The sequence below is a fragment of the Ascaphus truei genome, chromosome 2 (genome assembly GCF_040206685.1).
Source record: "Ascaphus truei isolate aAscTru1 chromosome 2, aAscTru1.hap1, whole genome shotgun sequence".
NCBI lineage: Eukaryota > Metazoa > Chordata > Amphibia > Anura > Ascaphidae > Ascaphus > Ascaphus truei.
In genome coordinates this window covers 436,947,662-436,969,019 of record NC_134484.1, presented here as the reverse complement: position 1 = coordinate 436,969,019, position 21,358 = coordinate 436,947,662, and the positions used below count along the sequence as shown (strand labels likewise).

Here is a 21,358-nt window from a genome sequence, read left to right as displayed (position 1 = left end):
AAATCCCATTTTACTCACTCAGTGAAAAAGCAATGAGAAGCTCAGCATGTGTACAGTACTTTCATGGGATGGAAATATGGCTCAATAGCATCATTCTTATCTGGTGATAACAGTGTATTGTCTGGTGATATCAGCACCACAATGAACTAATCACAGCCTTTGTATTTATCTTCTATTATCACAGAGCAGTTGCTGTATGTACAGGAAAAAAAGTGATGTGAACACATTCATGGAGAAGATATAACCTGGAAGCTTTAGAAAAGTCACATCACGTTCTTACAACGCGGCTTTTATCAGTCTCTTTCCACTTCACAAATGTGCGTTTATTCTGAAAATAGCTAACAATAGGGTTACATCAGAAGGTAGTGGAGGTTAGGAAATGTTTCCAATGCCAGGCTTTATAATAAGAGCTTTAACATCTTCACCAGAGTCGCACCATTTCATACTAGATCTCTTCACTTGTTTTCATTGGTCACTCACATTTTTTACTACTGGTAGGTTTCATTTTTCAGTACATATGCCATCCACCTTGAAGCCCAACCATACAGCCTAAAAGCAAATGGTTAGTAGCTTCTGCCCTGCTCCATGTCTTCCTGCCCTTCAGCCTGCCGCAAAAGTCTCACCAGTAGGAATGCTTTCTCCCACGGAATGGGACGCCCTCTGTAAATGTCCCATGCTGCTCCGAGGAGAGCGGCGGGTGCGCAAGAACATGTAAAGATGTTGCATCAGAGCCGTGGTCGCTCGGGACATCCTGCGCACCCGCCGCTTCGAAGTGACGTCTTTAAATGTCCTCGGAGCGGCGCAGTACATTTAAAGATGGCGTTGTTGAGATCGCGAGTGGCGAGCTGTCCCAGTGGCGGTTTGGTCGTGGCCAAACATCCTAGACCGCTCTCCCATGCTAATGTGTGTGGCTGTGATTGATACAAGGCAAACCAAAGAAAAACCGACCAGATTTTGTTGCAATTCAACATAGGGTTGCCAGGTGTCCAGTATTGACCCGGACTGTCCTGTATTTGGACACTGTCAAGTAAAAAATGAGAGGTAATACTGGACATGTATGTGTTAGGTATTACCACTCTGGACATAGTGACCTGACCGGCTTGGGGGGGCCGCGGGATTTCACCCAGCATGGAGAGAGCAGGGCTGTTGCTAGGTGGCTGGCGAGCTTCCTCCATCCTGATTGGCTGCATTACCCAGCAGCAGCCAATCAGGAGGTGTCAGGAGCTTGGGGGCGGGGCCAAGGAGAGGAGTAAACAGCATGAAGCGGAAAGAGGTGAGAGAGGTAAGTGTGTGTATCTTGAGCGCATCGCACCTTTCACCATTGTGTCCAGTATCCTTGCCAACCCTAATTCAAGACCGCTTAATTTATTGCAAATATAGATTTGAAATATTTTCTCTTCAGATGTTTGTTATGAAAGAGTAAAATCCCCCAAGAAGAGATTCTCATTTTACAGGATTTAGAAAATATACTTTATACTTTTATCTGTTTTTCTGTCATTTGTGGACCATTTGGCATTCATGAAGGAATTTTCCGCTCTTTAGAACTGCATTTACAGTATATGTGACGGTTTCAGAAAAAATCATGCAAGTACTTTTATTCACTACAGCATTCCCATTTTTAAATATATATATATACTTTTAGCTTATAATAAAAAGATTTTTCAAATGCGCACAGGTAAAAATAGATGCGTGGGTGTATTACAATCTACAAGATTTCCTGATACATATAAAGGCATTTTATGGTTTTCTTGAACGTTTAAAGCGGAGGATTTAAGGGGTAACAATCATCCTGAACGGCAGCTTCAGAGTATATGGAATTACCTGCTTAGATACTAATCGTGCGAGTGCTCTAAAATGCCAGAAGGCATCTATCCACAGGTCCCCAACACCAGTCCCCAAGGACCGCTAACAGTGCAGGATTTAAGGATAGCCTCTCATTAGCACAGGTGGCCCAATCATTTTGACTGAACCACCTGTGCTCAAGCCGGGGTATCCGTAAAACCTGCACTGTTAGAGGTCATTGAGGTCTGGACTTGGGGACCTGCAGTGCAGTAATGTCCTGGCTGTGACAAAAGCATTTTTAGAACAATAAGAGTTTTTTTTGTTGTTTTTTTTAACTTGTCGATGTATTACCATTACAAAGGTCAGTTCTCTGGATCCAATCATTTTAAGATTTCCTCACAATCTGAAATGTGTTTTTCATTTGAGAGAAGGCGTCACATGAGTGCACACGTGGCACACGTGGTGGCTGAGCCTCTGCATATGATCGATGTGCTGAAGACAAGGAACTCCTTCTGTGAAGCGAGTAGCTGCCTAGGGGATCTCATGCAGTATGTGGAGAAAAATGCACAAGACAACATTAATCTCATTAATAAAAGCCAGGTTTAATTAATGGAAGTGTTTCCCAGGATGACGGTTCCTTTGGGGACTGGTCCGTCGGCTGTAATATTAGTTAATACAACACAGTTTTCATTATAAGACCTCCTGCTGTTTTCTACATTCACAAACAGCAGCTCTTGCCTGAGTGCCCATTAGCAGCAGACCAAAACCTACAATAGGTGAATATTGCCGTCAAAAGGCCAACTAATTTCCTGTAAATACCAGCACACTATAATTTGTAAATACTATAATAAAAAAAATATATACTGTATACACACACACACATAAATAAAACAAAAACCCAAAGAATCCGCAGCACTTGCTGTTTAGTTTCAATAGTAAAAAGTTTCATTTATATCACAAGCATCAGGGGTACAAACAAGACAAAGATGGAGGGAGAAAAAACGAAGCACTAATGTCCAGCTGTAAACAGCAATGAAAAAACAGGAGTACGTTCCCAAATAAAGCTATTTAATGGATCAGGAAAAGGTTACAAAACACACCAACGCGTTTCGGACCTCTACAGTCCTTTATCAAGATGAAAAAAGGGACTGTAGAGGTCCGAAACGCGTTGGTGTGTTTTGTAACCTTTTCCTGATCCATTAAATAGCTTTATTTGGGAACGTACTCCTGTTTTTTCATTGCTGTTTACAGCTGGACATTAGTGCTTCGTTTTTTCTCCCTCCATCTTTGCCTGAAGATCTCTCTACTACGGATGCACACTCAACCCTGGGACACTGGATACATTTGGACTTACTGCTTATGGTGGATGAAGATTCCCAAGTGAGTTTATTCCATGCTGTCCATACTTATTGTGTCTGCCTAAAAAGGATGTTTCATCTACCGGTCACCTGCTGGTGTTATTGATTTTATCCTTACTGCCTTGCCTTGTGGGATATCATTACAACCGGGCTGCATCCTTTAAGACTTTATTACATTATGTATTTAGGGTTGTTTTCCATCTAAATCTATATTGCTTTACAACACGGATTGTCTTGAGATCACCACACACAATTTTTTCTTAGTACAAACAAGACAGAATAGAGCGATGTTTCGGACCTACCGGTCCTTTCTCAAGCTCCGGGAGGTCCGAAACGTCGCTCCATTCTGTCTTGTTTGTACCCCTGATGCTTGTGATATAAATGACACTTTTTACTATTGAAACTAAACAGCGAGTGCTGCGGATTCTTTGGGTTTTTGTTCTATGTACTTTTGTTGCTGGATGGTGATCCTGGCTGCACTGCTAGCACCCTGACTACCAAGATAATTGCCTATTCGAGTGCCCTGGATATCTTTGTTGTGTGTGTGTGTGTGTGTGTGTGTGTGTGTGTGTGTGTGTGTGTGTGTGTATATATATATGTATATATATATATATATATATATATATATATATATATATACTGTATATGAAAGAACAAAACACAAAAAAGTGCAAGTTCCGTAGCACGTAACTGCGTACCAAATGGGTGAATTTATTAAAGGAAGGTGTCCCTAGGAGATACAATTACAGGATGCTAAAATAACACAAACATTGGAGAGAATCTGTAAGGGACGTCATCTACAGGAGCAGGGGGGTACGACAATGATGTGCACCTGATGTGGCTGTTTGCAACTCCTGCAGCGTTTCAGCGTCTCCAATGCTCAGATCCCTTCCGTGTGTAGTACACTGCTGGAAGTGAAGGCGGATCAGTTGAAAAGTGTGTCAGGCAACTCAGGACCTCCTCCCACACGTGCGTCTAAGATGACGTTACCGCGTCTCTACGCGTTTCGTCACGTTGTGTGACTTCCTCACTGCTTGTGTTATTTTAGCATCCTGTAAGTGTATCTCCTAGGGACACTTTCCTTTAAATAAATTCACCCTATTTGTACACAGTTACGCGCTATGGAGCTTGCGCTTTTTTGTGTTTGTTCTTCTAGGTTTATAGTGGGCGGCTACACCACTTTCTCTGAAGCAGCAAGGAGCTCCTGGGATCATTGTGTTGTTGGGATCCTCCCCTCCTCTAAACCATCACTAAGTGGAGACATTTGGACTTTATCCTTTTTTTTGGACTTTATATTGTTATGTTTATTGCATCTTTTGGTTTTATTAACTATTAGAATATCACATTCACTATTTATGTGTTTATATTTTAGTTTCACATTTATTCACATCACTTAGTAGCACTACTTTTTTTTGTGTGTGTGTGTGTGTGTGTATATATACACACACACACACACACACACACATACACGCAGCGGCCGTTATACCTCAGAATACCCATGTCATGGCGCGTGATTTCTTCCAAACGTACCGCCTTTAGACGCAAGTGCAGAAAATGGCATTTTAGTGTTCTGGCTTTTAAACACCTGAAATTGGCACAGTAGCACAGTACTGTACACATTACAGTTCATTTATTTCATTGCACACAAAGAAACAGAATCCATGAAATTCAAACAAAGCAACCGCGATAAACACGGGTGCCCGGGGCGACTGGACGCGTGGAATACAGCAGAGCACACGAAAACGGGGCCGTGATTTGTTCGAATAACGGCCGCTGCAGTCGGATGCGATATTCGACACTGCATAATGCAGTTCGCTGGACGCATTAACCGACGCCAAGCCCGCTGATCCGATGGTCACCGCCGCCGATTAACATTGACCTGCAATCCGACAGTCCGTTGACTGATGGCGGTTTGCGGACGCATTCCGTCGGATAAGCAAGGACCGCCTGTATAGCTGTTTTTTTGTAAATTAATAATAATTTTTCTCCAGACCTTTTACATTTCATGTGTTTGTCAATCAAGAGCTTTGTTTTATCCCACCCTGTCACTGCAATTAGAACACTTTGGTTCCAGTAGGGCCTATGTAGCTTATAGTAGTATCTTCAATGTTATCACTGCCAAATGGAATGTTCTGGCATGACCCTACCTCACGGTCTGACATTAGCATTATCACGGTATTCAGAAAGAGTTAGCGCAGGTCACAAACCCCGTGAGGTAGGAAAATGCCAATACCGTTCAGGATAGCAGTGTCCTTATCTCAGCCTTTTTCTAAGTTCTGCCCGTGCGATCTACTGTACCTGCTGTGTGTAAGAACTGCACAGAGAGAGAGAGATCTGCATCTTCCTGCACAGCTTAAAGGCGATCGCACTGTTTTTATTTGATTTTAATAACTCTGTATTGAAGCAGGGGTCTTCGGGGCTGAACCGCATTAATTTCAGCCTCCGGGACCCCTGCTTCCCAAGATACAGGCCCTTGTATGGGGTGCCGGTATCTCTGCAAAGTTTAGCTCTCCCGGTCACGGTTTGTCTGAGCGGGACTGATTGGGGAGAAGTACCGGTACTTCTCGAGCGAGTTTGGCATGTTATCACAGCTTTTTGAATAGCTACGTATGCAAACTCGTTTAAGAAGTGCCCCAAATGCTCGATAAGTCACTTATCGAAGCTACTAGAATAGGCCCCTATACCTTAAAGGGTCCCAGACCTCATTCAAGAAACAGTAACAGCTGCACCACACAGTAGCCCCATCGAATTAAATGGGTTTCACATTCACAGTTACGATACTGCCCTTTTTGAGAATAGGTCCCCCAAACACAGCAACATTTTTCTAAATTTGTAAAAAAATAAAAAAAATATATGAATTAACCGCAGTAAATGTAATTCTTATTTTCCTATAGCGGAGTGGCCAATTCCAGTCCTCAAGGGACACCAACAGGTCAGGTTTTAAGGATATCCCTGATGCAGCACGACTGAGCCACTGATTAAGCCAACTGTGCTGAAGCAGGGATAGCCTTAAAACCTGACCTGTCGGTGGCCATTGGGGACTGGCATTGGTGACTCCTGTTCTAGGACATGACTGAGCCAATAAACATGGAGAACACCGACACCGGACATTCTCCTTACTCACTGGTGCAAGTCATGATGTGCTCATGGGATGGACAGAGCCCTGGACCTTCAGGACTGGATTTGGACACCCCTGTCCTATAGGGTATTATGAAAATTGACATTTACCAGCAGTGTGGAATATGCTCACAGAGCCCCCCCCCCCCCCCCCTGTATGTCATATACCCTACTGAGCAGTCAGCTCAGCCAGGCAGAAATGTCACAGTGATTTGCAAGGATGAACAGAGACACAACTCCATCGCTTTTCACTCTCGGACGCAAATAGGAAGATAATGCAATTGAGTCTGGGTTATGAATGACAATTACATGCAAAGCATATCTAGTTACTTAAATAGCCCAGTACAATGTCGCTGGAAAAAGCATTCAGCATCTCCCCAGCTCTCTTGGGGTTTTGCTATGTAATTTTTTAGCCAGCGAGCTCGGCACTTCTATTTAGGGCTAATTATTTGCATTCTTCTAATGGGTCAGGTGACACGAGTGAATTTGGAGAGCTATATGGTCTCTTGCTAAGGTTTTCAAGAAAACCTTCAGCAATAAATCTCAATTAAAGGTTAATGCAAAAAGCAGCTCTGAAATACCAGTCAGTGAACTTTGCAACTCAGAAGCTTCAGGATAACCAGCCTTCGTAGCAGCAAACAACACATAGAACTGTGATTGACATAACTGGTATCAGTGACATTCATGCTAACATGTGCAGGATTCAAACACAATGAGGTTGTTTTAAATGTGTTTGTACTCTGCAACCCTGGAGGTTGTCAGTGCATTGTTCATGAATTGCAGCCTGCTCCTAGCTTCACAAATCCAAGCGCCAGGTCCCACTGTAAATCGAAAAAGCTAAAATTGCTACCTCAGAGATAAATACATAGTTGCATGCAATAGTTCATGTAACCCCTCTTTACTGCCATGCGTGTAATGGCATACATGTGGTGGGGCAGGGGCCTGAGTTCCCCTCCCCTGTTATATTGTACAATGGTTTGTGATAGCCCAAATAACCACACCCAGAGGGATTCCTGTGACTGAGGGAATGTGCAACCTGCTGGGCGTTGGGCTGCGGTCAGACAACACAGCGGGACACCGATCTTATGAATCACAGCACTTTATAGACGAGGAGGGGAATCGCGTGCAGTGGCCCCCAAAATCAGGAGACTGCAGGTAAGACTTTTGACAACCACACATGTAGTCCAAGGGCACATATGCTGCTCCAATGTCCAGAAGTGACTTATTTAGCCCGGTGGCCTGCATGCTAACAAATGGGCTACTCAAATGGGCCACTGTCGGTGTCGACACAGTGTTGGAGGTCGTGTAGTCAGGCCTGATACTTAAAGGATGTCATTAGCTAGACACTTAGAAAAGATGTAGGTGGGATCATCCAGGCGAGTTCTAGCTTTATTACTCACAGCTTCGATTCCCAGCTTTCACAGGTCCCCTTTCTCTGGTGATGCATCACTCCTGACTATTATCAGCAAACTTCGACAAGTGCGGCCCTCCCAGGCTTGGAGGATCTGCAATCGCACGGTCTTGTTTGCATTACTCCTCGAGTCGGGACAGGTCTTCTCTCCTCTTCGTGAGTCTCTCTCTCTAACTGGCTCCTCCCTGCCTATGTACGGTACAGTATATCCCCACTCCTCTGTCCATGACTTCAGTGTCCGATGACCTTATTCCTTTCTTCTGCTCACAGCCATTTGCTGGGGGGCATGTCCATTAATACACCATACTGTGATTGGCAGAGCAGATGAAGTCCTGGTTGTGTGTGTGTGTGTGTGTGTGTGTGTGTGTGTGTGTGTGTGTGTGTGTGTGTGTGTGTGTGTGTGTGTGTGTGTGTGTGTGTGTGTATATATATATATTCAAAGAGGATGTACTTTCTTTTTCACATGATATATATATAAAAAAATATATTTTTATTTCTTTTTCATCCATTTCCATTTCATGTGTTAGATCTTTTTCCTCATTTGCATCATCAACAATGGCTTTATTTGAGTTTAATTTCTTGTTTAGTATTTGAATTTTATATTGTATAATTTTATATTGTAATATTTATCATATTTGAGTTTGCCAACACCAATATGTATTCTGTACGCACTTATGTCCACAAGCACCATGGTTTATTCACCAAGTTTTATGTATCATGTTTCTTGTTATCCCTTTGTTTCACTTCTTTCTCCCTGTTCTTGCCCTTTAAGAGTTAATGATTATCATTGTATACACAGGTGTTTTTAATGTGCTCATTCATTAATGGGGTATATATACCCATGGTATCATCGTTAGTATAGCTTTATCCCCTGAGGAAGTTGCTTAACGCGACGAAATGCATAGGGAAGTAGCTGGCACTGTCCTTTACATTATATATCTTTGCAATTTTGAGTAGTCTTGTCCTGCCTTGCTGTTGAGCCGTTTCGTGTCTCATACACCTTGGATTCTATGAAGGGAATTTGACTGCTGTGTCAATACCTCGCTACATCGGAGGACACACACTCTCGCGGGACTTCCATTCAGGGGGAGAACGGGTGCGCGCGCATCCTCCAGGCATCCACGAGGGGAGTGTGTTGGACTTCTTATACAGCAAAGATCCACGGAGGCTCGATCGGGTGACTGTCAAGACTTTACTCAATGCTTTTTACTTTATTGCACATTGTAAGTGTCCATGATTCACTTGCATGTTCATTTTAAATATTAAATTACAATATTATGCTATGGGAGCCGCGCTGTCTTCTTTTCGTTTTATATATATATATATATATATATATATATATATATATATATATATATATTCATTAGGTGTGTCACAGTTATGTTTGGAAGCAGTCACTTTTAAATATCCTATTCCAGTTACAGCACATTGGATTTATTGTCATGGATATTTACATAAATGACACTCTCCCAAATCCTAGTGTGGTATGTATATATATATATATATATATATATATATATATATATATATATATATATATATATATATATATATATATATATATAACATGCAGATGAGCATACAGTTGTATTTACATTTGCATATATATATATATATGTTTTAACTTATGTGTGTACCTAGTTTGTAGCCATCTACTAACCTAGCTATTTACACCAGCTATTAACCATCCTTGCTCTGATCAGGCCCACAAAGTTGAACAGCTGTCTGTGAGTAGGTTTGCTGGCCAGGCACTTCTTTAACTCAGGCTTTGCTTTAAACACTGTGTAATACGGCAGGTATAAGCTTAAAGGGATCCATATTAAAATGGATAAGAAGTGAAAAGTGATGCATTATGAGCAGGGCCAGTGGACGAGTATTCGACACCCTAGGCGAACTTTCAGCCATGCTGAGCGGCGGTAGAGACGGGTGGTGGGCACGAGGCAGAGCGGCGGTAAAGATAGGGCAGCTGAGGAGAAGAGGAAGGCGGAGCACCACGGGAGCAGATCTGGCTGAGGAGGAGGACAACTGAAAGGACCTGTGCGGTACCAGCGGCAGACAACAGAAGTCAGTGAAGACGTCCGGGTCGGATGGCAGGGGTGCACTCTATATTCTATATAGAATCCCTGGCTACTGTGAAAGCACCACATGCTGTGTGGGCAGTGTGCTTATGGGCTAAGTCAGGTTTGGGGACCTGTCTGAGACATGTCAATGTGCTCTTAAGTGTGCTCTAAAATCATCAAACCAAACAGCGTAGAAGAATGATCCAGTTTAGAATACATATTTAACTAGTTCATAATCACGAAAATACACATTTTACATGATGTTACAGGTATAAAGGCTAGCAACCCGACCTATTTGTCCTCCTCAAGGTCCCAGGTTTTGGGGCAAGGCTGCATTCTTGTGCAACCGGAGATCCTCCTGATAAATGCCTGATGGTGTGAAGTGCACGGGAGCCACGTGGAGTAAGTGGAGAGGACACATGCACTGTTAGACCATATAACAGAATCAATACGTTAGTGAGCATTAGTTTATTAGAAAGTACATATCACAACTTGAAGTATTCCTCTGGACTGTTAGGTTTGGTCATAGCAGTGAAGGTTTTCTGGGAGAGCACAGAGGAGAGAGCTGCCTTGTCTGGGACTTTCAATTATTGGAAAGCAATATGTTTCAGACCCCTCTGGTAATGAAAGGGTGAAAAGAAAGGTCACATAATGGAGGTTTTGCAGTAAATTTGGCAAAAACAAGGCTTCCTTTAGGGGTAATGCTCCCCAGGTGACAAGAGAAGAAAATGACCACTACATACTTCTGGGATTCTGGGTTGGAACCTAGAGATATACCTAATTATTTTGTATGCCTCACAATGCAGCTGGAATGGAAGCAGCTCTGAGGCCTTGTCTGATATTTTGTTTGTAATAAATGGTAAACTTGTAAGGTCAAATAACTGCAAAAGTTACTGTTATTTTTGTAATAAAAATTTAAAAAAAAGACAACACAATGGCAGTCTCCTTTATCAAAATGTGTTCAATGATGCAGGGAGAACATGTATGAGGCGTGTGGATATTTGCATTAATCTAATAAGGGCTACGGTATGCCAGGCACAGAGTAAGGAATCAGGAGCAGCTCATCCTACTGTGGTACAATAAGGCTGGAGGATAAGGATGGAGCTGCAGATAATGTTAGGCCGCGGTTATACTCTGCGCGATGGCGTGAGCGACAACAACATATCGCTGAATGCCTATGAGGCCGTCCCTAGTGCGCGCATGACGAAGCGCGTTTTGAAAAGACAAAAAGAAATTGTGATTTCAAGCGACAGCCGCGGCACGTGACCGGCTCAGCCAATCATGGCGAACTAGTCTACTGATAATAAACAACAAGGCATCAGCTCATGTGTCTCCATCAAGCCGCCACACCTCCCCATCGCCTCCCCAATCAGTTCCATCCGAATTCACACATCGCTGGGGCGAGAGGCGCACACCAGCGCAGAGTATAATCGCGACCTTATGCGCGGCACACACTGAATGGAAATCAACCGTAGAAGTAACATTATCTCAAGACGTGAAAAGCGAAAGCTTTAGCAGAATGTTAAACTGAAAAAGTAGAATAACCATAATAGCAAGAGAGAGACAATTTAACACCTTCAATTCAGGAGAACCCGTAACAAAAATACACATCCCCGCACAGAGTAATCCAAGCGGAGTGCTACTTTATGTCCAGGTCACACACACCTCTAGCATTTTCTTTCCCACCAGAGTATAATACAGGGGAGAATTTCAACAACCCTGTAGGTGCGAGGGTTTCACTGTATACCTGGCAGGGTGAGCTGCTGAACTGGCTTTGTTGTTATAGACATTCCACTAATGTTTGTCAGTATTCATTACAATCAATGTAGCTGACCAGGAAAACTATTCATTTCAGGTGCTTTTTATATACACACAGAGCTAGACTTTCATTGCAAGTGGTAAAAAATAATAATAACGTAAAATATATGGCTCTGTACTTAATCATCTCATGACATTAATAAAATGCAGTACCTCCTTATGGCCACAGTAAGAGCCTCTGGTGAACTGGCACAAGGACAAATGACTTCTTGCCGCAGGCCTTTACTTTGGAAGACATTGAGGAAAGCATCACAAGAAGAAATAGACCCTGGAGAAAAGCACAAGAGGAGAATGCGATGATAACCACATAAGCAATGAGTTTGGACACGATGATTTAGGAAGACCCTCTATAGAGCAGTGAAAGACATCCTGAATAGCTCAACTCAAGACCTGCCCTGTGGCATTACACAGTAGCAAAAACAAACAACAAAGCATCAGCTCATTTGTCTCCGTCAAGCCGGTGCTAGACTGGCCTTCAACACATCTCTTTGCCCACCTCTCAAGGACAAGGTAGGCCTGCAGAGGGCAGAGGATGAGGGTGAAGGGGAAGTTGGAGCAGTTATCTGCTTGAAAAGAAAATCTGCTGAGTATGATGATTCAAAGTGTCTCCATATTCCTGTAGCCAAAGCTTTTTCTACTTTGATTTGAAGATAACAACCACATTTTGTTGTATTTCTATAAAGCTGCCAGCCAGCTCAAAAGTCTGCTTATATTAGAGTTAATTGATTGCCTGACACAGGGCCCAGAAATACATCTATGCTGAACTGTGAGCAGAAATATAGCACCACCCATAATAACATATAAACTTTGAAACCAACTTCCCTCAGTTAATATTGAAGTCCATGGGAAGTAAAAACAAAGCAGCTTAAGTCTTTAACCCCTTGGCTGCTTTTTTTTTTTTTTTTTATTTAACCTAAACACTGTCAAAGGTAAAAAGCTGCAATCTAAAGAAGAAAAAAAAAGGAGTTCCTGCTTCACTAATTTTGATCAGATCTTCTTTGGCTAATAGTGGAACACAACAGACGACAGAAAAGCCCAATGCTACACCCAACATGACAAAAATACACAGTAAATTACTTATGTATTCTCTTGAAAAAGGGTCATTTAGTTTAACTCTTTGGCCAAAGCATTGTAAGCTTGCGAGCCACGACAAGGCAGACCCCGTTCGCAAGTCCTAACACTACCAGATAAAATACTAATATACCTCCAAATAGAGGTAAATGATAATTTTAATCCTATTAGGAGGTATTCTCTTTTTCAAGAGAATATATAAGTCTTTTACTGTGTATTTTTGTCATGTTGGCTGTAGCATTGGGCTTCTCTGTTGCTTGTTGTATACATATGCCATGCTCAATAGCTCTCCTTTTTGACACTTATATACATATATATTTTGTGGGGGCTCGGGGGTTCCCAAAAAGAGCTTGCTGGGGTTTTGTGTGTTTCGTTAACCTAATGGTGGAACAGACAGAAGTGTCATGGGAAGCTTCACAGACACATGGCAAAAGATCACACTTCAGAGCAAAAAGGTCTACCGGCCAAATAAATCTCACCTGGCCTCATGTATTTGTCTGACATTTACAAATAATGTAAACAGTTCTTAGTGTAAATACAGAGGGCTTTGTTCACAAAGCACAGCTATCTGCAGCACAAGACGCAAGTTTGTTCCTTGTAATCAGGCCTACCATTCATGTCAGAGTTAGCTTAGCTTTGGGTATAGTCCCAAAGATTGTTTCTATTTTGTCCTGGGAAAAGATCAGCAGTTTCCCTGCTGGATGAGAAAGGACACAAACAGATAAGGGGCCTCCCCCATAACTCTTATTTTGGGACCCGTTGGAGCTAGATTACAATTCTGATTGCACAATTCTATTGCTGCGGCTTTAAACTGCATTCTTGTTACAGCCCCAACAAATAGACCGTTCTCTTAAATACATTGTCATTTATGCTTGCTCCCAAGCAAAGTGGTCTTGCCAGCCCCATGACAAAAAGCAGAGGTCCTCTGTGCATGGAGCTTTGAAACACTGACGCTCCAACTACTTGTTTATAAGCAATGCCGGTCACTGCATTGGAGTGCTGAGTGCAGGATATTTATGAGCTCTCTCTGCCAAGAAGCTGTAGTTGTAAAAATAGATCCTACACAGTGCAGCATTTCTGACAGGTCACCCAAAATAACATCTAATCTTAAAAAACTCTGCACATTACATTTGCATCATTTTCATCAAGGCTCTTCTACAGGGTGCTAAGTCTGACTTACAGGGGTTTGCTCCATCAGCCACAATCAGCATGCGCAGTGAAGAGAGGTTGATATCCCTCTGATCGCGATGTGCAACCAGTGCCCAGTGCATGTCCCTTGACTTTACGCAGGCCACTTTTGCTAGGAGGGAAGATAAGCAATGGTCATTGTTATTACGTCTACGCTGTGCCAACATACTAGGATATAGTAAAAACAAAAAACAAAACTGTGCGCTACTACCTAACTACCTATAAAGTTTAAATGTATAAATATATACAGTGACTATACCATCAATTTAGTGATAAAAATTTTTTATAAAAAATTAAACCACAACTCCCACAGTGAGATAATTATACATTAAATAATAAGTGCCACATAACCGTGTTGGGGATAATGGCGTCTGCAGCTGTAAACGCAGGGGTGGCTCAGCACCCCACACACACTAAGAGAATGGAAACAAAAGAAAACAGCGCACAACGCCAAATAGTGAAGCAAATTCAACAATATATTATAGAATTAAAAAGGGGGTAATATATCTGCGTACATGAAAAAAGTTAGTAAAAGGCATGTAGTGTGTATCACACTGTTTACCACTCGGCAGCTGTTAACTGTAGAATCGGGTGCTTGCTTCCCTCTGCTGATGCAGCTCAGTTGATTCTGGGGCAGGACGTCAGTCTTTCACTCCCAAGGGGATTTCCCTTCATGCAGCCAGGTTCAGCAGCTGGTACTGGGGCTCGGTGAAATCGCTCCTGCTTCCTGGCCGATATGAAGCTGCTCCTGTACCTCGGCAGGTGTATCCTCTGCACAGAGGTTAAAACGCAGCTTGCTGGGGTGCCCTCAGCGTGCCACGATGCCGCTCCGTCGCGGGACGCTGTGTAATGACGTCACTGTCTACACAGCAGTGGTGGATTCAATAGGGAAGTTTGAACAGTCTTACAAAGTCTCTCACAAGTGTCCAAAACAGCACACAGGATGAAATAAAAACAGGACAGGCCAATACATAGACAAAGGCCAATGTAAGCAGATATAAGGCAATAGAATGTTACATCCAACTAGTTTCGTAGAATTAACTACTTCTTCCCCTTGGGAGTGAAAGACTGACGTCCTGCCCCAGAATCAACTGAGCTGCATCAGCAGAGGGAAGCAAGCACCCGATTCTACAGTTAACAGCTGCCGAGTGGTAAACAGTGTGATACACACTACATGCCTTTTACCAACTTTTTTCATGTACGCAGATATATTACCCCCTTTTTAATTCTATAATATATTGTTGAATTTGCTTCACTATTTGGCGTTGTGCGCTGTTTTCTTTTGTTTCCATACTAGGATATAACATTAAACAGATATTATAATGGCAGGTGAGAATGGAAATCTCTGCATGCAGAAGAATACAATATTAATACTGCAGCGTGAAACAGAACTGACAGATAAACCAAATGTAGGTGTTTCCTATATGTCAATTTAATCAGAGGGGCTGCTGATTACAGTGTAGATTTTTATTAAATATAGAAGAGTAAGGAAAACAGAATTGTAATCTTCTGAATGGTTGCTTAATGTGGTAATTTAAATACCACTGCACTCTGTGGGAGATGTAATGGAGAAGGATGGAGAAAAACAGAACATTGATCAAGCGTGGCTGGAAATTCACCCCATTTCCCAGCATTCTGTTTGTGCTGTACACATAGCCAGTGTTACATTATAGAAATATACATACAGATATAGCAGAACTTATTGACCCCGTTAACGTGGAATAACCGCGCTTGTATGCTTTTAGAGATTATGGATGGGTATCACCTCTTCATCTAAGGTCTTCACACTAAGTTCCCTTTCACATCTGTGTGTTGATGAGGGAGCAAGTGATCCAATATGGGAGAAAATATGGTTCTGGGGATGCGATTGATTGCCAAGCTACCACAACAACGTTTGATGTGCCTTTGCTTGGACTATATCTTACCTTTGTACTGGCAAACTTTCTGTATCCAGGACAGAGGGTTAACTTTCATGAGAGAATATGGAATACTTATAACATGCATCATGTTCATGACACTCTGAAATAAAAAAAAACACAGGGATTCCGGATTACGAACCCAAAAATATCTGCAGCATAAATAATCCACACAAATAAGAACACCAATTTCATTTTTGCTTTCTTAAAGAAGTTTACGAGTGCATTTAAAGTTACTGCTCATAATAATTTATCCAGCATGAACAATTTTGCACATTATTTCTTATAGTGCCTGGAGTATGTGATACTGCAAAATAAGAGCTATCGTCAAGAAAAATGTGTTCCCGTAAAGAGCCCTTGCTTTACTTTCTAATTCCAGGCATATCCTTCTGCATATAGATATTTACTAGAGCGAAGTTAACATTTACACAGTAGAATACATTTTAATGTAGCTGAAAATACATCCCAATAAACTGCTGCTCCTGTTATTATCCTGTAGGTACCAATTTAATACGTTCTTCTGGGAAGTGTAAAAATCAGAGGGACGCTTGTTACGGCAGCTGTAAAGTTCATAAGGTTTTAACGTTTCAACGCCTCTTTGATTTTATCACACGCAGCCTCATAGTGAGATATGATCAGCGAGACTGTTTCCACAGGGAAGCCACAAGGTTTTCTTGTCTTACCACATATACACAATTATGAACATGACATATTTTAGATGTATTAGGAACAAACAAGTGGCTTGTACAGTAGTATTTACTACAACTGCTATTCCCCAAAAAGCAATACATCCAATTAATGAATCAATTACAAGTAATTGTCTCTTTTGTGGAGCATGGGTCGTACCGAAACATCTTGCAGGCCCATCTGGCAACAGAGTGACTGTATTGCATAAATAAAGTTACGTATCACACACGATTAGTTAACCAAGCAATACATCTGTGAATAACTATCATGGTTTGCATCAAATGTACGAAACTTGACACACATCTCTCTAAATCAAGGTTTCCATCAGCTCAGACGGAGCTCTACATGTACTTCCATCAGCTCAGACGGAGCTCAATTTGTACTCTACATGTGTTGCAATATTTATTTAAGCAATCCCAAACATATGTGAGACATTGCGATATTTAACCCTGCTTTCTGCACTTGTGTGAACAACCACATCTTATTCTCTTCACAACCAACATGATCCATTTATAGCAACAGGAAATCAAACCCAGAGCAGTGCTTAGTAACAAAAGGTGGACACCATATCAGTTGAGCTTCTGTTTTGCTGTGAATCGGAAGCAATGCTTTTGACATCAGCATCTGCTGCCTCCTGGGGTTCTTCTATGGCTTAAGTCACCTTCAAACATCTACTTGGAATTACTACTGTTAGTCAAATTAGATGGAAACGTGAGATGCTAAAGTATAATTGATTTTAAAAATGGACATACAGTACTAAAGCAGTGGAAATCAACACTAAGCAAAAAGCTGAGGTGAGGTTTTAAAGTGCTTATACCCAACGGTCACTCAACGATCAGGCTTTATGATCTTTCCCACCTGCAGTGCTTTAGTGGTGGTCTTGCCTGGAAACCATGCCAACACTCGGGAGTTTAATTTTAAAGATCACAATAGTCTAAAAGTTAGTTTCAAAAGTAACTAAATATCCATTGCCGTGGTTAATGTTAACGCAATGTTCTAGGTGTTTTTTATTTTTATTTTATTACAAAAATGGTCATTCAAAATTGAAGTGATATCAGGAAAATGGAAGAAAGAGGAAAAAAAAATATTCAGCTGACCCAACAAAGGGTCTATTTATCTATGAACCATGAAGGATAGAACTATTCTATATAGAAGCATGTGTCAGGACCGCGCGTCTGGTCCCTACGTTCCCCCGCGCCTCCTTACCATGACGGATAGAACTATTCTATATAGAAGCATGTGTCAGGACCGCGCGTCTGGTCCCTACGTTCCCCCGCGCCTCCTTACCATGACGGATAGAACTATTCTATATAGAAGCATGATGCAAAGAAAAATATCACTTATGCCCCTTAGGGCGGCAACATTGCCTTTCCCCATAATCTCTTGGCATACGGTGCTTTCACTGCAGCCAGGGATTCTGGGTAATGACATGCAAATGAGCACTCACAGGGTGTCACATTTTGCTTCTTATCCATTTTAACATGAATCCCTATAAGCTTACGCCTGCAGTTTCATTCGCCTTTTTCAGCACAGCCAGAGACATATGAATGTGCTCATAAGTGGTATTTTTATTTGCTGTACCCTGTACGGTGCAGTTTGTCCCTTTTTTATTCACCATAACTTACTTTGTGTACCTGGTAGAAGCATAATGGAAATATATCCTACAATGGAAGCAACTTAATAAATGGTCCATATGCCAAGTATGTGTCAGTCAACTGGATGGATGTTATAAAATATGCCATGCGTGTGACAAAACAACTGATGCTGGAAAAGCTGGAGTGCAGTTAAATAAGCACCTGAAGTACTGAAGGTCAGTAGACAGTTGCGAGACCATAGAAAACCCGAGCAGATACACGGATTCCAACCTACATGGAGGCTTTGTAGTAACCCTTTGCATCCAGAACATACAAGCGGGTTTTACAGGGATTTTCAATGTAATTTACAATATATGGACAACTGGAAGTAAGGTGGTTTCTGGTCCCCTACAGGGGAGACCCAACCAGTTGCCATTATCTTTTGGGTGTGATACACTCATTGTCCAAGCGTATGACAATTCATGATCTGTATGCACCATTTTACTGTGTCTTCTATAATAGGAAGAGGCTTCAGGATTGACACGGGATACATAAAACATCGAGGAGTGGCTTTGGGGCTATTACTCTGTCCTTGATAGTGAAAGAACGGAGCTTAAGGCTCAGGGCCAGAACTACATAACCTTGCTAGGGTCATATTTATCTTTGTGCTCTTGCACTTAAAGTTGGATTGCAACATCATCCAACAAGAATGATTCATTCTACATGTTGCATAGTGCTGCTAGTCATATTATATAAAAATACATATATGGTATTATCTATAGCCTTACACCAGTTTGATAATCACTTTATCCTTGAGCACCCATCCTTATACATCTTTAAGTTCATCGTTTAATTCAGAGTGCACCTTGTTTTTGGATGTTTGGTCGAACAATATTACATATTACAGTACTGTTAAACAGAATGTATACAGAGATATTGTTGACATGTATGGACACAAGAAAATACAGCTTACCGTGAGAATCCCATGCCACAGCCCCACATCCTTCTTGAAATCCAACACGTTGACTATAGTTTCCGCTGTCCAAAGAAGGAACAGGTTAGACTTGTGCATTAAGTATCCAATTAAATCAGACATTAATCGGAGAATTACGATCATAAAAAGCAAAGTACTGTACCATGATTTTACCACCGTTCCACCCTCAATCTACTCTTGTTTTTGCCTCTTATGCTATTCTGTCTTGTACTCTTCTCATCCCATCTGACTTGCTGTATTCCTACTAAGAACCCATTTCTTACTCGTGTCACTGCCTACCTATATACAAAGATCAGTGGTAGCAATCAATTATCCCTCTAACATGTCCTACTATATCTATGTGATACCTTGCAAGGTAAGCTATGTTATTTCACATCTTCATACATAAACCTGTTTTCTGCTCTTGTGTAAAACAACAATATTGTATTCTCTTCACAACACCATTTATAGCAACAGGAAATATTTGAAATCCAAAATATTCACAATACTGCAGTTTCCACTGTCCAAAGAAGCATTGACTAAAGAAAAGAAAAAAAACTGATCAAGCTTTGAGCATGTGGAAAACTAACATAATAGTTGTCTGGTATAGTGCACAATAATTCCTTCCAATGTCAGAATTATTTTTTACACGTCAAGAACTAAGGCAGTTGTTGAAAATATGCAATGTGTTGTTTGTACCGCCATCATGAAAAGGGATAATATACTCAAACAGGGAGAGTATCCTCCCCAGCCGGGATCAATGTTTATATTACGGCTGGGAGTAAACAGTGAGGGTAGGTGTCACTGTCAGCTCTCACCCCTCCCAATGCCGTTATAAAGAAATGATGATTATTTGTTTTTACCTTCTGTGTATCCACACGCCTGGGTGAGAGCCTGACAATGTGTGAGCAGTGCAATTCTTGTCACGGTCACTCCCAGCACGCTGCCATCTTTGCACGTTTTGTACTAGAGGAAAAAAACAAGCACGGCATTTAGCATGTGAAATGACACAACTGCCCATATTCACAAGATCGTTTTTGCAAAGGAACACTTTATTACGCTCTCTTCCACATCCTGACTTACCTGGGTGTATTCTTTGAAGACTTGATCCACACATGTTTGAGAGTGTATACTATTACCCTGATACCTTCTGAATTCATTTTTGAACTACAACACCATATATTTTTCGCTCCTTAATTACGCCCCCAAAATGTGAGTACATTGAAGTTAAGACTAAGAGAAGTCTGGGCTAGTTAGGGTTGTCAATTGTCCAGTATTGAACAGGACCTGTCCTCTATTTGGACACGCTGTCCAGTAAAAAATGAGAGGTAATACTAGACATGTATGTGTCCGGTATTACCTCTCTAGTCATAGTGATCTGACAGGCATGGGGGGGATGGTGCTGTAAAGCCACTTCCCAGTGCTGTAGCAGAGATCACCTACAATGAATGGGACTACAGTTTTCTCCAGGCTCGGGAAGCAGCTTCACAGGATAATCAATAAGGGCCTTAGCAGGAAAATGCATCATTTGTTACGTGAAACATTCTGCCCACCCAATTCCATACACTGAATGGGCATTTATACCATGGGAGAAACAGGTCGCAGTTATGGCATGTTGCATACAGATATTGTGATGCGTTGACTAAGAGCATATCTCAGAAGTACAGACCTCAATGTAAGCCGTGTCACTGTTTGCATCCTTGATATGTGGAAACCAATCGCGGGGAGGTTTGGAAAGGTGTTTGGACTCGGTGACAAACCAAAGTAGCTTCGGCCAACCTAAAAAGAACATGCAAACAAATCATTTCTTTGGTGACTTAAACAGGGGACACGGTATGACATGTGGAATGATCGTGACTGTTGACCAGTCAAATGGATCCCATGAAATCTGTCATGTTACTGGAAGCTATTACTCTATAAGAATGGGCTCTACCTCCACTTCCATGTTGTATGTACTGTAAACCCATTTGGTGCCATAGGCAGCATGTGTTGCCATATTTAATGGCTTTTCAGTTAAAAAGCCTGAAAACCAACCACACAATAAATAAAAAACAGCGCACTCTCGCACTCTCGCACTCTCTCCTAATTGAGCAAAGAATAGGGCAGTAGAATATAATCAGGACTGAGTTGTACTGTAAAGCGGTTCCTTTTTAATATTGCCCTCTACAGTTATTCACATTAACATTTCTACAAAATACTATGTATAAAAATAATAACACAAATCTAAACGATAGGAAGTTTTTCCAATAAAGTCAGTGATTATTGTGACCATTTGTTTCATAATTTATGTATAAGGCATCAACATATTACAGTATGCTGCGCAGTACGATGGAGATTGAGTGTAAAGTGAAATAACATGCATATGATGATAGATATTCTGATCCATATTGAACTGGTGCTATT

At 41.5% G+C, this 21,358-nt stretch overlaps 1 protein-coding gene across 6 annotated transcripts in view; it reads right to left on the bottom strand.

Annotated features, from left to right (window-relative positions):
* The window catches only part of DIP2C (disco interacting protein 2 homolog C), a 492,820-nt gene that overhangs the window by 109,348 nt on the left and 362,114 nt on the right, over positions 1 to 21,358 (bottom strand). For all 6 annotated transcript variants that reach the window (XM_075587807.1, XM_075587805.1, XM_075587809.1 and 3 more), the window contains 6 exons: positions 20,625 to 20,734; positions 19,819 to 19,921; positions 18,956 to 19,020; positions 15,731 to 15,824; positions 13,798 to 13,917; positions 11,700 to 11,814 (listed from right to left, as the gene is read on the bottom strand). In XM_075587807.1, coding sequence (XP_075443922.1) covers positions 11,700 to 11,814; positions 13,798 to 13,917; positions 15,731 to 15,824; positions 18,956 to 19,020; positions 19,819 to 19,921; positions 20,625 to 20,734 — 607 coding nt within the window. The remainder of the gene's footprint in view (positions 1 to 11,699; positions 11,815 to 13,797; positions 13,918 to 15,730; positions 15,825 to 18,955; positions 19,021 to 19,818; positions 19,922 to 20,624; positions 20,735 to 21,358) is intronic.